This window comes from Hyaena hyaena, unplaced genomic scaffold, assembly GCF_003009895.1.
Source record: "Hyaena hyaena isolate Hyena2069 unplaced genomic scaffold, ASM300989v1 scaffold_1035, whole genome shotgun sequence".
NCBI classification, from domain to species: domain Eukaryota; kingdom Metazoa; phylum Chordata; class Mammalia; order Carnivora; family Hyaenidae; genus Hyaena; species Hyaena hyaena.
The window spans coordinates 533,857-549,218 of NW_024081669.1; the positions used below are offsets into that span (position 1 = coordinate 533,857).

General features: G+C 33.7%; 1 protein-coding gene across 1 annotated transcript in view; it reads right to left on the bottom strand.

The window, feature by feature from the left end:
- The window catches only part of LOC120223757 (attractin-like protein 1), a 519,004-nt gene that overhangs the window by 438,288 nt on the left and 65,354 nt on the right, over positions 1–15,362 (bottom strand). Inside the window, exons 5-6 of the mRNA XM_039221981.1 lie at positions 10,533–10,611; positions 8,340–8,497 (exon numbers count right to left, since the gene is read on the bottom strand). Coding sequence (XP_039077912.1) covers positions 8,340–8,497; positions 10,533–10,611 — 237 coding nt within the window. The remainder of the gene's footprint in view (positions 1–8,339; positions 8,498–10,532; positions 10,612–15,362) is intronic.

Genomic DNA, 15,362 nt, shown 5'->3' on the forward strand with positions numbered 1-15,362 from the left:
CAAAATAAAACAACAAAAAAGAAACTCAGAAGGGATACAAATTATAGAATTTGTAGATAATTCATAGAAGAACTATAATAATCATATTCCATGTATTAAAGAAGGCATAAAAAGAACAAAGCATGCTAAGTAGAGAGATGGAAGATGTTTTCTAAAAATCTTATCAGAACTCTCAAGCTAAAAATCATAATATCTGAGATGAAGTATACACTGAATGTGATTAAAATCAAATTGGACACTATAGAAAAGATTAACAAATTTAAAGATACAGGAAAAGAAAATATCCAAAATGAAACACAAAGAGAAAAAAAAATGAATAAAAAACAAAAACAGAGCATTAGAAAGCCAAGGAATAATTTCAAGCAGTCTTATATACATACAATTGTAATTCCCACGGGAGAAGAAAGGAGTAGCAGGAAAAAAAAAAAATTGAGAAATCCAGTTTTCCAAATCTGGTGATAAGTATAATTTTATTTATATATGAAGTTCAGTAAAACCCACATACTAGAAATAAGAAGAAACCAAACCTAAAAAAAAAAAAAAAAAAAAAAAAAAAAAAAAAAAAAAAAAAAAAAAAAAAAAAAAAAAAAAGGCAGAAAGAGGAAAAAGACCTATTATATACAAAAAATAAGGTTAAAAGAAGATTTCTTATTAGGAACAATGCAAGCCAAAAGACACTGGAGAAACATCTTTGAAAGAAAAGAAAGAAAAAAGCTACAATTTAGAATTCTTCAACCTCCCAAAAAAGTGAAATAAAGACATTTTCAGAATACACAATGATATAATTCATTGCCGGTAGATCTACATTGAGTGTCCGTAAGTCCTTTAGGCAGTAGGAAAATGATACTAGAGAGAAATAAGATTCTACAGAAAGAGGAAAGATGAATACTGGAAAAAAAGTTAATATATAGGTAAAACAGAAGATTATTTTTTTATTTTTTTAATTTATTTTTGAGACAGGGAATGCACACACAAAAGGGCTGCAAGCCCTGCAGGGCTTGAGCTCAGGAACTACGAGATCATGACCTGAGCCAAAGTTGGATGTTCACCCTTAAGTTTAATACATTTAAAAAGTTGAGTGATGGAATTTACCTGGAAGTTAACAATGAAACATTTAAGAAGTACAGTAAAACCCTGGATTGCAAGTAACTTGTTTTGTGAGTGCTCGGCAAGACAGACAAACATTTCTAATAATAACTTGATAAATGAGTGATGTCTTACGATACAAATAGTACATGATGCCAAACATCATCCCAACTGAACCTATGGTTATGAAATCGCTTTGATACACTAGTGCTTTGGATTACAAGCATGTTTCTGGAGTGAATTAACAATATTGAATTGTAGCCATAAGCTAACAGAGATGATAAAACGAAATAATACAAAATGCTTAATTAAAAAAAACGCAGATAAAGAAGAGAAATAAAGAGCAAAAGAAAAATAATAAAGAAATAATATGATTTAAACCAAAATATATAAATATATGTATTTCACATGTACTTGGTTTAAGATTGGATAAACTCCAGCTGCCTAAAAGAAACCCACTTTAAATATAAAAGCAAAAAATAAGTAAAAGAAGGATGAAAAATGATAGAGCAAGCTACAGCTTACTAGAGAGGGCATCAAGATAGAGGAGTGGTAGTAGGACCCTATGCTTGCCTCGTCCCTCAAACACAGCTAGGTCAGTATCAAATCATTCTGAACACCCAAGAAATTGCTCTTAGGACTGAGAGAAAAAAAAATGGAAGTCTGAGGTGCGAAGGTGTGATCTGGGGCACACAAGAATTGTGTGTGCTATGGAGGAGAAGGAGCCCTGATCACAGAGAGAGCAAGAGAGACAACAGAGTACAGGGGACTGCACAAGAAAAATACTTTTCCCAAAACCACTGACCAGGAAAAGAAGAGGGGCTAATTATCATGACTTTTTAAAACCACTGGAACTCAAAGCTTTATAAGTCCATGCCATGGCTGGTGTGGAGCCTGATGGGCACAGCAGTGCTCCTGTGGAGAAGGAGGGCCAGGAGTGAACAGATTAGTCTGAGGATCCCCTGGGTCACACTCGGAGAGATGGTTTCCTTTCTTGGGGTGCATCTGGGAGAGGTAACACCACCTCTCAGAAGATAAAAGAACCATCAGGCAATAATGCACTGTCCCATTCCTTAGCATAGGAGAAGAGGCACCCACTGAGGGCAGTTAACTTGGATGCCAGCCTGGCAAGACCCTTCCGCAGAGGAACAGTGTGGGTCACCAGCACACCAGATCCCTAGAATTTGGAGTTTTGAAACTCTACCAGTGTGCCTGAAGTAAACACAGGTGCACTGCACTGCTGGGCAGGCAGACAGCTGAGACACAGGGTGAAAGCAGGAATCTAAGGGAGATATGGGACACATTCATTCTGAGAACTTCCTGGACGGTAGTAGATGCAAACTCCCCTTCCCAGTGATGAGCACACAAGCTGACGCCATTTTTCTCCCTCACCCATTAGTACAAACTGACTATAGTGAGCAGAACAGTGCCCACAGTAGAGGCCTAAGCTGCTTACCACAAGTCCCAGCCTGCTGCGTTCGACAGGTACTTCAATACTAGGACAAGTGTGACTGAGAGCCAGAAAAGAAGCGGGCCCCTGCCCCACAATGCCCACAAAAACCTCCTGCATGGACCAAGTCTACTGACCATAGAGTGTTGCAAAGCTTCAGCTCTAGTGGAAATACAATCAGGCCTATTTTCAAAGCAGACTAGTGGACACCTAGTTAAAATTCAACATACTGGTCAAGGTCCAAATGTTCCCCACTCCAGGCAAGGAGAAACTATGCAGAGGACTGGCCTGAGGGACAAAGTAGCCAAAACACAACAGCAGAGTATACACAGCTTACACCACAAACTTCCTGAAGCATCAGACCTCAACAGCATATGACCTCTTCTTAATAAAGTCATTACTCTCTGAAGCAAAAAACATAGTAGGCTTTGTTAACACAGAGAAGAAGACAGAGACCTAGACAAAATGCCAAGAAGGAGGAATTCATCCTAACAGACAGAACAAGAAAAGGTCACAGCCAGGAATCTAATTGAAATAGAAGTAAGTAATATCCCTGATTGAGAATTTATTTTTTTTATTATTTTTTGAAATGTTTATTTTTGAGAGAGAAAGAGCACGAGTGGGGGAAGGGCAATGAGAGGGAGAGACAGAATACGAAGCAGGCTCTGCACTGTCAGTGCAAAGCCTGACGTGGGGCTCAAATTAATGAATCATGAGATCATGACCTGAGCTAAAGTCAAACATTCAACCGAATGAGCAACCCAGGTGCCCCCTGATCAAGAATTTAAAACAACAATCGTAAGGATCCTAGCTAGGCATCAGAAAAGCATAGAAGACTCCAGGTAGTACCTTACTGCAGAGATAAAAGAACTAAAAGCTAGTCTTGCTGAAAACAGTGCTGTAACCAATTTGCAAAACCAACTGGCCCTAATGAACACAGGACAGAAGAAGAAGAACTTATAAATGATATAGAAGATAAAATAATGAGGCTGAAAAGAAGAGGAAAAGAAAAATACTGGATCACAAATGTAGACATAGGGAACTCAACAACTCCATAAAGCATAACAACGTTCATATCATAGGAAACTCAGAGAAAAAGAGAAGGGGAAAAGCGGCAGAAGGAGTATTTGAGCAGTACAAAAAGACTGAGATCATATCATGCATATTTTCAGACTCCAATGCTATGAAACTTGAAGTTAACCACAAGAAAAATGCCTGCTTGATATTCTTTCTTCCTCTCTCTCTGCCCCATTCACTTCTCTTTCTCTTCCTCTCTCTCAAAATAGTAAACTTAAAAAAAAAGGAAATTAGAAACTATTCACCTTAAGAAATAAGAAAAAAAGGAATAATTTCAAAGTAAGTAAAAGAAAGGGAATAAAGAGTAGAAATTAATGAAATTAAAAAAAATAGAGAAAAAAAAGAAAACATTTGTTTCCTTAAGAAAAAAAAATCAATGAAAGTGATAACTCTCTAGCCATACTGACAAAGCGGGGAAAAAATGAAATAGAGAGAGGAGAAACAAATTATAAATATCAGAAATGAGAGTGATGACATCACTAAATAACATACGAATATTATTGACAATCTTTTGCCAATAAATTCTACAAATTAAGTCAAATGGGAGAAATACAACTGGGAGACACAAATTGATAGAGCTCACTCCAAAAGAAATAGAAAACCAGAAAGGCTCTAAATTTATTAGAGAAATTGGATTTTTTAGTTAAAACCTTCCCACAAAGAAAACTATTAGTCCAAATAAATTCATTGTTGAATTCTACCACAAATTCAAGGGGAAAAAAATAATAATATCTGTGTGTATTTCAGATACACAGATATTTCAGAAAGCTACAGAGGAAGTAATATTTCCCAACACATTTTATAAGGGCAGCAACACAATGATACAAAGTCAAACAACATTACAAGAATAAAAAACTATAGACTAAAAGCCCTAATAAATATAGGTATAAAAATTCTTAACAAAATTTTAAGACAGCAAATACAACAATACATGAGAAAATAACACGAAAAGACCAAGAGGAGCTTATCTCTGTATAACAAGGTAGGTTAAACATTCACAAGTGGATCGAGTATTTCAATTCTATTAGTAAATATAACTAATTAAAATCTTCTTACTATTTTATATTTAATAATTGAAAGTTTATTATAGTCCTATAAAACATATATACTCATATGGTTCAATATAACATATTCCTTAGAACGAATGCAATGACTTTAATCACACAGTAGGAATTCAGCTCTAATCATTTCGACCATCACAATTATATGCTAAATTTTATTAATTAGAGAAAGTGGAATATTTCAGCTTTATTACACACTCAGGTTTGGCTTCTAGTAGTTTGTTACTAGTATGTTCTCAAATGAAACTCCAAATTAAAAAGTTAATATTTAGTCATTAAATATTCATTAACATTCTATAATAACTATGTAATTTGCTTAAAAATGAAATAATTAGATAACCAAGACATGAAGAACATGAAAAAAATTAAAATGGTAACAATTATATCAATTTTAATTACTACTTAATAGGGTCAACAGATGAGACCTTTAGTTTCCTTTAAACATAATCACAAGAAGCCAAGTGAAAACTGATTCACATTTCCATATAAATCTTAGAAAATAAAAAGATATATCCAACATCACCAATGTCAAAATTTTAAAAAACTATGTGGAAACATTTCCAGAATTTTCTGACTATAACACCATTGAAATAAAGCACTATACAATGAAGAAATAAGTTTATCAAATAATTCCCATTACTGAGTAATAATTTATAATATTTCTTGAATAGCTAATTTCCTTAATTTAGATATTAAATTAGCCATAAATGTGAAAATATTTTTCCCATAAATATATGACTTTTAAAAATACCATGTCCCCACAAATTTCACAGAAATTAATATTTAAAAAAATAATAATCCAGTTAAGAAATGGGTAGAAGATATGAGTGGACATTTTTCCAAGGAAGAGATACAGATGGTCAACCCACACATGAAAAGTTGTTCAATATCAGTCATCATCAGAGATATATAAGTAAAATCCAGGATGAGATACCTCCTCACACCTGTCAGAATGGCTAACAGTAATAACACAGGAACAACAAATGTTGGTTAGGAACAGAGAAAGGGGAAACTTCTTACACTGTTGGTGGGAATGCAAACTGATATAGCCAATACGTAGAACAATATGAAGGTTCCTCAAATAGTTAAAAATAGAACTGCCCTATGATCCAGCAATTGAACTACCAGGTTTTTATCCAAAGGATACAAAAACACGGATTCAAAGGGACATATGTCCCCTGTTGTTTATAGCTGCACTATCAATAACAGTCAAAGTATAGAAAGATCCCAAATGTCCATCAACTGATGAATGGATAAAGAAGATGTAGTATGTATGTATTATGTACACACACACACACACACACACACACACACACATGAATATTACTCAACCACCAAAACGAGAGAAATCTTGCCATTTGCAATAATGTGGATGGAGCTAGAGTGTATTATGCTAAGCAAAGTAAGTCACAGAACAGATAAATACCATATGATCTCACTCGTGGAATATAATAAATGACAAGATGTACATGGTGGGGAGGGGAAGAAAAGAGAGGCGAACCATAAAACAGACTCTTAGTTATAGAGAACAAACTGAAGGTTGATGGAGGGAGATAGGTGGGTTAAAAAAGTGATGGCTATTAAGGAAGGCACTTGTGATGAATCACTAAATTCTACTCCTGAAGCCAATATTACACTGTATGTTAATTAACTAGAATTTGAATAAAAACTTGAAACCTAAAAATAAAACCCATACAAACATTTTCAGTCACAGATTGTAAACTGTCACTATATAAAAGGGAAGACATAATCTACAATTTCTTTTTGAGAAACAGTGTGTGTGTGTGCGCACGCGCGCGCACACACACACACAAAAGGACACAAAGGGAGAGGGAGAGAGAGAATATTAAGCAGACTCCATGCCCAGCACAGAGCGTGATGTGGGGCTCGGTTTCACCACCATGAAATCATGAAGTGAACTGAAATCAAGAATTGGACATTTAACCAACTGAGCCACCCAGGTGCCCCATGTACATTGTTAAACGATTTTAAAACATAATAACCTTCTCTGCCTGACTTATTTCTCATTGCCATGTAGTATTCCATGGTATAGATAAACCACATCTTCTTGATCCATTCGTCCGTTGATGGACACTTAGGCTCTTTCCATGTTTTAGCTGTTGTGGAGAGTGCTGCTATGAACATTGGGGTAATGTGCTCCTAGGCATCAGCATTTCTGTATCCCTTGGGTAAATTCCTAGCAGTGCTTTTGCTGGGTCATAGGGGAGTTCTATTGTTAGTTTCCTGAGGAACCTCCACACTGTTTCCTAGAGGGGCTGTACCAGTTTACATACCCACCAACAGTGTAGGAGGGTGCCCGTTTCTCCACATCATCGCCAGCATCTAGAATTCTCTGATTTGCTCATTTTAGCCACTCTGACTGGTGTGAGGTGGTATCTCAGTGTCGTTTGCACGTATAGGAGGATTAGGAGGAAACTGACAGAGGAACAAGGGTGAGAAGAAGGGGGGAAATGGTGGGGGAAAGGGAGAGAGGCAAACCATGAGAGCCTCTTGAATGCTGACAAAAACTGAGGACTGATGGATGTGGGGGGGAGGAGGGATGGGCATGGAGGAGGGCACTTGTGGGGACGAGCACTGAGTGTTATGTGGAAACCAATTTGACATTAAACTATTTGTAAAAGTATATATATATTTAATAAAAAAATAAAATTAAAAAACATAATAACCTAGCACAGACCTTGATACATATGAGATATTGCATAAACTAATCTGAATTCCATCTAATCAAATAATAAGTCATAAAAGAATGAATATATGAACAAATCCCAACACTAAAACACACAGGTTTTTCATTCATAAAAGCATAAATTAAGAACACGAACCCTGAATATTTCAAGATAGAAAGAACTTCCTAAATGTTTCCTAGCAATAAATCTAAAGCCTTTCGCAGCTTATCCCTGCAGACAATAAAAATGAAATATACAATGCGAAAGAAAAAAGACAGAAATACATATATATATATATATATATATATATATAGCATAAAGAAATCAACAGTGAGAGGTAGTGGGTCTTAAAGAACTGTTAAGTTGCTTACCTTAAATTTTTAATGAAAGTTTAAATTATGTTCAGTATATAATAAAGCAAAAATCAGATTCTAAAAACAGCAAGTAACTTTTTAAATATTCTTTTTCTTAATGTTTATTTATGAGAGAGATAGAGAGAGTATGAGTAGGGGAAGGACAGAGAAAGAGAGAGAGAGAGAGAGAGAGAGAGAGAGAGAGAGAGGGAGAGAGAGAGAGGGAGAGAGGGATACACAGAATCCAAAGCAGGCTCCAGGCTCTGAGCTGTCAGCACAAACCCCGATGTGGAGCTCAAACTCCCAAAACATGAGATCATGACCTGAGTCAAAGTCGGACACTCAACCGACTGAGCCACCCAGGCGCCCCTTAATGCATTTTTAGAATATGATTTCAGTAAAGAATCAGTGCATTGATGATTCAATATCATAAGTATGAACTTTTTTTATAAAGACATTCATCATCATAGACATTTAATGTACCCTTTTTATCAAGGGTACACACCTGCATCATGTAGTTCAAAAAATAAAAATCTTTTCCATATCATTACTTTGAACAAAAGTAGCACTGTTTTTGTAAAGAAAATATTCAATGGTCATAATGGTAAATACTATTAGCACTTACCTGTATTTTAATAGGCCAGGAAAAGTTGCTGACGTACACATAGAATGTAATGTTAGGGTTGCTTCTAAAGTTAAATTTTTCATAGGAAAAACTATCTCTGTATTCCTTTATATTAGTCTTGGACATTATAGGAGTCTCCTCTCCAGATATTGTTCCAGCTAAAATATAATAATAAAAATGAGCCTTAAAATTTTATACTGGGAAAAAATGATCTTTTTAAACTTAAAAATATGTATTTACTTAATTTTTATAATTGCACTTATAAAAATAACTATCAAAATAAACTTGTTTACTATTCAGAGTGATAAAGGAGAAATAAGATAATCATAAATGTAATGGAAACAGTATAAAATTATTTTTTTTAATGATACCACTGATTAAGTGCTATGGGCTAAACATTGGTAAAGACACTTTATATTCTTCTCTAATAACAATTTTATCCCAGAGGTATTCCATCTCTATTTTTTTCAAATTGAAACCTGAGCCTGAGAAAGATTAAAACACTAGTCTTAAATCTATAGCTACTGAATGGTAAATTCCTCTTTGGAACTCAGGTATATATTAGCTCCAGACACTGAATTCTTTCTATTTACTACTCCATAGAGCCTCTCAAAACAAATCAGGACATATTTCACATGTCTCAATCCAATTAAAACATAGAAAAGAAATCAATTTATTTGTCTTAACAACAAATTGAACCATCACTACTTTGAACAAATTAAAAGGAGGCTGTAATTTAAAACATGAGCTAAATGTTCAATTAGTTAAACACATATTGCATACTCAATAAATATTTACTGAAATTAACCAAATGGAACAAAGCATTTCCAACAGTCTTACTGAGCCCTCCACTTTAACAAACAGTAAAAATATTTAGAACTAGTATACTGAGCAAGTGAATTAATTTCTAACTCATCACCTAATCCAAAATTACCTGGGTTGCTGTTTCATGATCCCATCTCCCAATCTGATAAACCAAAATTTCTGAAATTTGGTTTTGGGAATCTGAAAGTTACAAGTAATTTCTTGCATACTAAAACAATCATTCTAATCTAACTATAAAGGTTTTGTATATTTTTGTTGACAAATTTTAGAACTCTTCTGGAGTCAGTTTATTATGCCAGAGTAGTTTTCAAATTGGTAGTACAAGTTTTCATGAATTCTTAATTAATGAAGCTCACAGTGACAAGATTTTACGATAGGTTGGGCACCGTTGTAGTAAAATGTATATATATTTGCCCAAACTTCTCAATTTTTTAACATATATACTATAGGTTCTAGAATTGCAGAAACTATGTCACTCTTGAATTCTATGTCTCCACGATTACATATTAAAATAGCATAATGACCTAAGAGTACATATGTTTTCTTTTCCTTCTTTCTTTTTTAGTAGGCTCCATGCACAGTACAGGACCTTAGTATGGGGTTTGAACTCACGACCTTGAAATCAAGATCCCAAGAGCTGAATGCCCAACTGACTGAGACACCCACGCACCCCAGAATCCACGTTTTCTTTAAGGAAGATTCCAACACATTTATAAAACAGTATATCTTTGATATAGAAAATAAAAATCCATATAATTTCTTAAGATATAAATACCCAAAAAAGTGAGCATACTGTCGAACAGGCAGTTTGTATTTCACCTTGGTTCTATTTTTTAATAGTCAAAATTGTCAACTTCTATAACTTATTACAGAAGACCTATTAAGGAGAGGGTTTTTTAAAATCCTCTCTCAGCATCAAAGCTGACAAAGGTGAGGGTATATTTCTAAGTTGAAAAGGAATAAAAAACCTGTTAATTTATCAACATGCACAGAATTTGTTTTATATCAATATTAAGGTTAATAATTAAATTTATAGCTTTTCGAGAGTGAATAAATAATTGAAATCTTAGTCTCAATCATTAAAGAAGTACTCTATCTTAATTAAAATCAGCAATTCATAACAATGTCATTTTAAAATAGTAAGTGGTGTATAATATTTGAATTTATTCAACTTTAATTGAATAAGGAAGAAAGTTAACAGAGTAATGAAACTTTATTAATACTACTACCTATTACTTATACCTGAACCAGCACAATTATTATAACATATTTTTTAATTTCAATTATTTGAATTAACAAAAACAGTCACATTAGAACATCTTCCATATACAAACAAATGTGAAAGACGTGACAACAAAATTTTCTTACCTGTTGAACCAACTGACCATGTAATGTTGAGATTAAAGTTGTTTGATGCATTAATTGAAATATCCAAATTTTTGTTTGACTACCAAAAAAGAAAATATTAGGGTTAAAAAATCAATCTATACTAAATAATGTTTTATGTTTTAATTATGCCCATGCTATGTTTCACAGGTTCAATACATTTTGTCAGTATTCATATGTGTAGATGTCAATTATACCATTTTAATGAAAAAATATGGGTGATAAATTCAAAGGTACTTCAAAGTTTCCATTTATCTTCTCTACCATAATTCAGCCTTCTGTCTGTAAGCCAGGGGATGCTGTAATTTATTTTTTGCATTTTGATTCTCTTTGCTTACCTGTAGTAAATATTTAAATGGTACAGGTTTTGATTAATCCAAAGTAATTTTACAGCAATGTAAGATTGTTGTTTTATTGAAAGACTTTTTCTTAGGTATATATTGTATGACTACACATTAGGTTTTTTTTTTTTAATTTTTGTTTATTTTCTTTTTGAAAGAAAGACAGAGACAAGAGTGTGAGTCGGATAGGAGCAGACAGAGAGGGAGACACAAAATCTGAAACAGGCTCTAAGGCTCTGAGCTGTCATCACAGAGCCTGATGTGGGGCTTGAACTCATGAGCCATGAGATTATGACCTGAGCTGAGGTTGGACACTTAACCAACTGATCCACTCATGCATCCCTTATACACCCCTTTTGTAGTGAAAAATAAACATACATAAATTACATAAACTAGAACTCTCACATAAAAATGGATTAATCAATTGTCAAAATGTAGGAAATGAATAAATAATCAAGGCAGCCATTTATTGTTATCTTTTATGTAAGATAAGTAGGAAGTCCTGACCACATATTAACTTCACTACCGGTTCCAAGTTGAGTACCTCTTTAATTATGAATAATATTTATATAATTACATATAATGATATTACAAGCATTCTCAGTGACACCTCTCATGCTCAGCTTAGCATCCTACAGTTTCAGAGAAAATGTGTCTGAGCTACTGGTTTCAAGTAGACAAGCCAGTGGAATGTAAGATGGAAAGCTGTGACATTTGGAACCAGTTGATATTTTCAGGAAACTGAAAAAGGAAAGGATGGTCAAGAGAGAAGCAAACTAAAATTCTGGGTAATATGGACCTACATATATGACACCGGGGATAGTATTGTAGAGAAATGGTATTCACATTCCAGATATTCCAATTATAATAAAATTTCTTATGTCTTCAAAGAAGTACATAAGTTAGGAATTACCATTAAAAACATTCAAGAGCCCAATGGTAAAAAAAAGTGAAATTCTGACACATACTACAACATGGATGAATCTTGGAAACATCAGGCTGAGTGAAATAAGCCCAACACAAAAAGACAAATATCATATGGCTATACATACGAGATACTTAGAATATAAAAATTCAGAGACAGAAAGTAGAATAAAGGGGCTCTGTGGAGGGAAAGGAATGAGGAATTATTACTTAATGGATATAGAAATTCTGTTTGGAATGATTAAAAAAAACGGTGACAGATAGTGTTGATGGGTTGCACAACACTGTAAATGTACTTAGTGCCACTGAATTATACACCTAAAAATGATTAAAATGATAAATTTTATTTTATGTATATTTTACAATGAAAAAGAAGTCGATGATTATAGTGCACTTATAAAAGCTTTCTTATTACAGTGAACAATGTAGTTTCTGACATTTCTAATGTCTTGGTAAAAAAAAAACACAATATCAGTAAAGAGAGGGTTATACTTGAAACATTATACTTTAAAATTCTTATTTAAAAGTCAAAATGCTAAATGTATTCCCAAGAATATAGACACTTCTTAAAATCTAAAGAATAAGGTGTAACATTAAATGAGCTGTTCTACTTTTTGAGAAAAGAGATCCTATTTTACTAGAAAAGGAAAACTTAAGAAATTATATTATTTGTTGGCAAGTCCAATAAAATACTTTAGAGAAAGGAAGCTAGCAAATGGCAAGATATATTTTGAGTTTAATCTATTTAAAAAACTATTAAAATATATGATATGGCTTTAAAAGATAGATTAATATATAATAAAACATACAGCAAAAGAAACAGTAAGATGATGAAATAGGACATTAGTAAGATGATGAAATAGGAAGTTACAACCTGTATCCTCCATAAAAACACTGATTTAACAATGTTATATGGGCCAAAATACCTTTATGATAGAATCAAAATCCAGTTAAAAAGTTTCAGTACCAAAGAATAATACGAAACCAGGAATAGTCACATTATAATCAGTAAGAAGAACAATTCACTTTACCCATTTCAGCCTCTGCCCCAGGGCAGCACTCAGCATTAGAGAAAACACCTTGGCTTTGACTTCTCCCACAGGGAAGAGACTGAATGTAGCATATATCCAACAACCCTGGCCTTTCATTGAACTGCCCAAAGGAATTGTTTCTGAATTACATCACCCAGAGCACTAAGAGAAGAAGCATAGTTTAGATATCTGACAGTAGCTAAAGATAAAGAAAGTAAGTGGGTAGCTAAAGATAAAGAAAGTAAGTGGGTGGCTTACTGCTGCTGGCATGGTTCTGCAAGGTTAGGAAAAGGTGCAGAACCTTGAGACTTCTCTGCCAGCAAGGAAGAGAATGGAATGTGCATCCAGCACCCTGAATTTTCTGTACTGCCCAAAGGGAAAAGGCTGACAGCTCACTACAGTCAGAATGGTTCTATAAAACTGAGAGAAGGCATGTAACACTAAGATTTTTCCCCTTGGAGAAAAAGGAAGAGTTATGGAACATGATCAATCACAGAAAAGGCATCTGTCTGATGCTCCCAGTATCTTCTAGCTGTGCTGACTGCTGAAGATCTTTCCCTTTGAAGTCAGTCACTAAAGACTGGAAAAAGTAGTTGTTTCTTCAAAAGCACAGACACCAATGAAAAGCCACAAGGGAGAAATACGACATAACCAAAGGAACAAAATAAATCTCCAGTAACTGACCCTAAAGAAATGGAGATCTAGAATTGTCTGGCAAATGATTCAAAATAATTGTATTAAAGAAGTAATAAGGAAGGAATACCACAGAAAGATAATTAAATGAAATCCAGACAACAATATATGAATATATGTTCTCAATGCAACAGAGGCAAAACTATAAAAAAGAACCACAGTAGAAGAATACAATAAATTAACTAAAAAAAATACAATATAGAGTTCCAACAACAAACTTGACCAAGTAGAAGAAAGAATCCATGAACTAAAAATCTTCTGAAGTTAACCAGTCAGGGGAACAAAGAGAAAAGAGAAATAAAAAGAGTTAAGGAAGCCTAATGGATTAAGCAATACAATCAAGAAAATACAAACACACACACACACACAGACACACGCACACACATCTTAAAAAGAGAAAAGGAGCATTAATTTATTTAAAGAAATAATGGCCTAAGATATTCCAAAACTAAGAAGTATAAATATCTAGATTCATGAAGCTGAAGAAAACAAAAGGAAGATGAACATAAAGAAATCAAATAAAATTGTTAAAAGTCAAAGACAGGATTTTGAAAGCAAAAAGAGTAAAGTGACTTATCATATACAATGGAGCCCCATATGCTATCAGGGGATTTCTCTGTAGAAACTTTCCAGGACATAGGGATTGGGATGGCACATTAAAAGTTTTGAAAGAAAAAATATACCAAATAGGAATAGTATCCCACTGTCCTTAAGAACACTGAGACGTGAAGACTTTCCTACACAAACAGAAGCTGAGGGAGCTCATCACAACTAGATCTGATTTATAAAAATAAATACTAAACTGTTATGAGATCAATAACAGAGTGGATAGAGAGGAGAAACAGGTTAAGAGTATAGAGTTTTGGCATGTAATTGAAGTAAGTTTCATCAGCTTAAAACAGACTATTATAACTATGATATAGTGTATGTAAAACTCATGATAACTACAAAGAAAATGCATATAGAATATACACAAAAGAAAAAGAGCAAGATATCAAAGCATTTCACTACAAAAAATCAATAAAAAAACAAAGAAGGCCAGCAGGGGAGTAAAGAAGAATAACAACAACAAGAACAACAACAATACCACACACACATACACACACACAAACTATAACACAGACAACAATTAACAGAATGGAAATACTAAGTCCTCTCCTACCATAATTACTTTAAACATAAATCCATTAAACTCCACAATCAAAAGATATAAAGTCTTTTGATTTCCATGCAAATAAGAAACAAAAGAGGGAAGAGGTAGCTATACTTACATGAGACAAAACAGACTATAAGTAAAAAAACTTTAATAAGAGACAAACAAGGATATACATATATAGATATAGATATAGATACAGATATAAAGATAAATGCATCAATTCATCAGGAAGATATAACAATTATAAATATACATATGCACCTACTATGACAGCAAATAAATACAGAAACAAACACAGACATAACTAAAGCAGAGAACAGAAGGAACAGAGTAATAGAGGCTCCAATACCCTACTTTCAACAGTGAATAGAAAGAGAAAATCAATAAAGAGAAAGTGGACTTGAACACCACTACAGCACATGTACTTAACAGACACAGAAACGTAATTCCACAAAGAGCAGCAGAAGACACATTCTGTTCATGTACACATGGGATAGTCTCCAAAATATATCACGTTACGTCACAAAACAACTCTTAACAACCTTAAGAAGACTGAAAATGTATCAATTATATTTTCTCACCACAAGGGAATTAAACTAGGAATCAACAGCAGGAGAAAAATTGGGAAGTTCAAAAATATGTAGAAAATAAACAACAGATTTCTGAA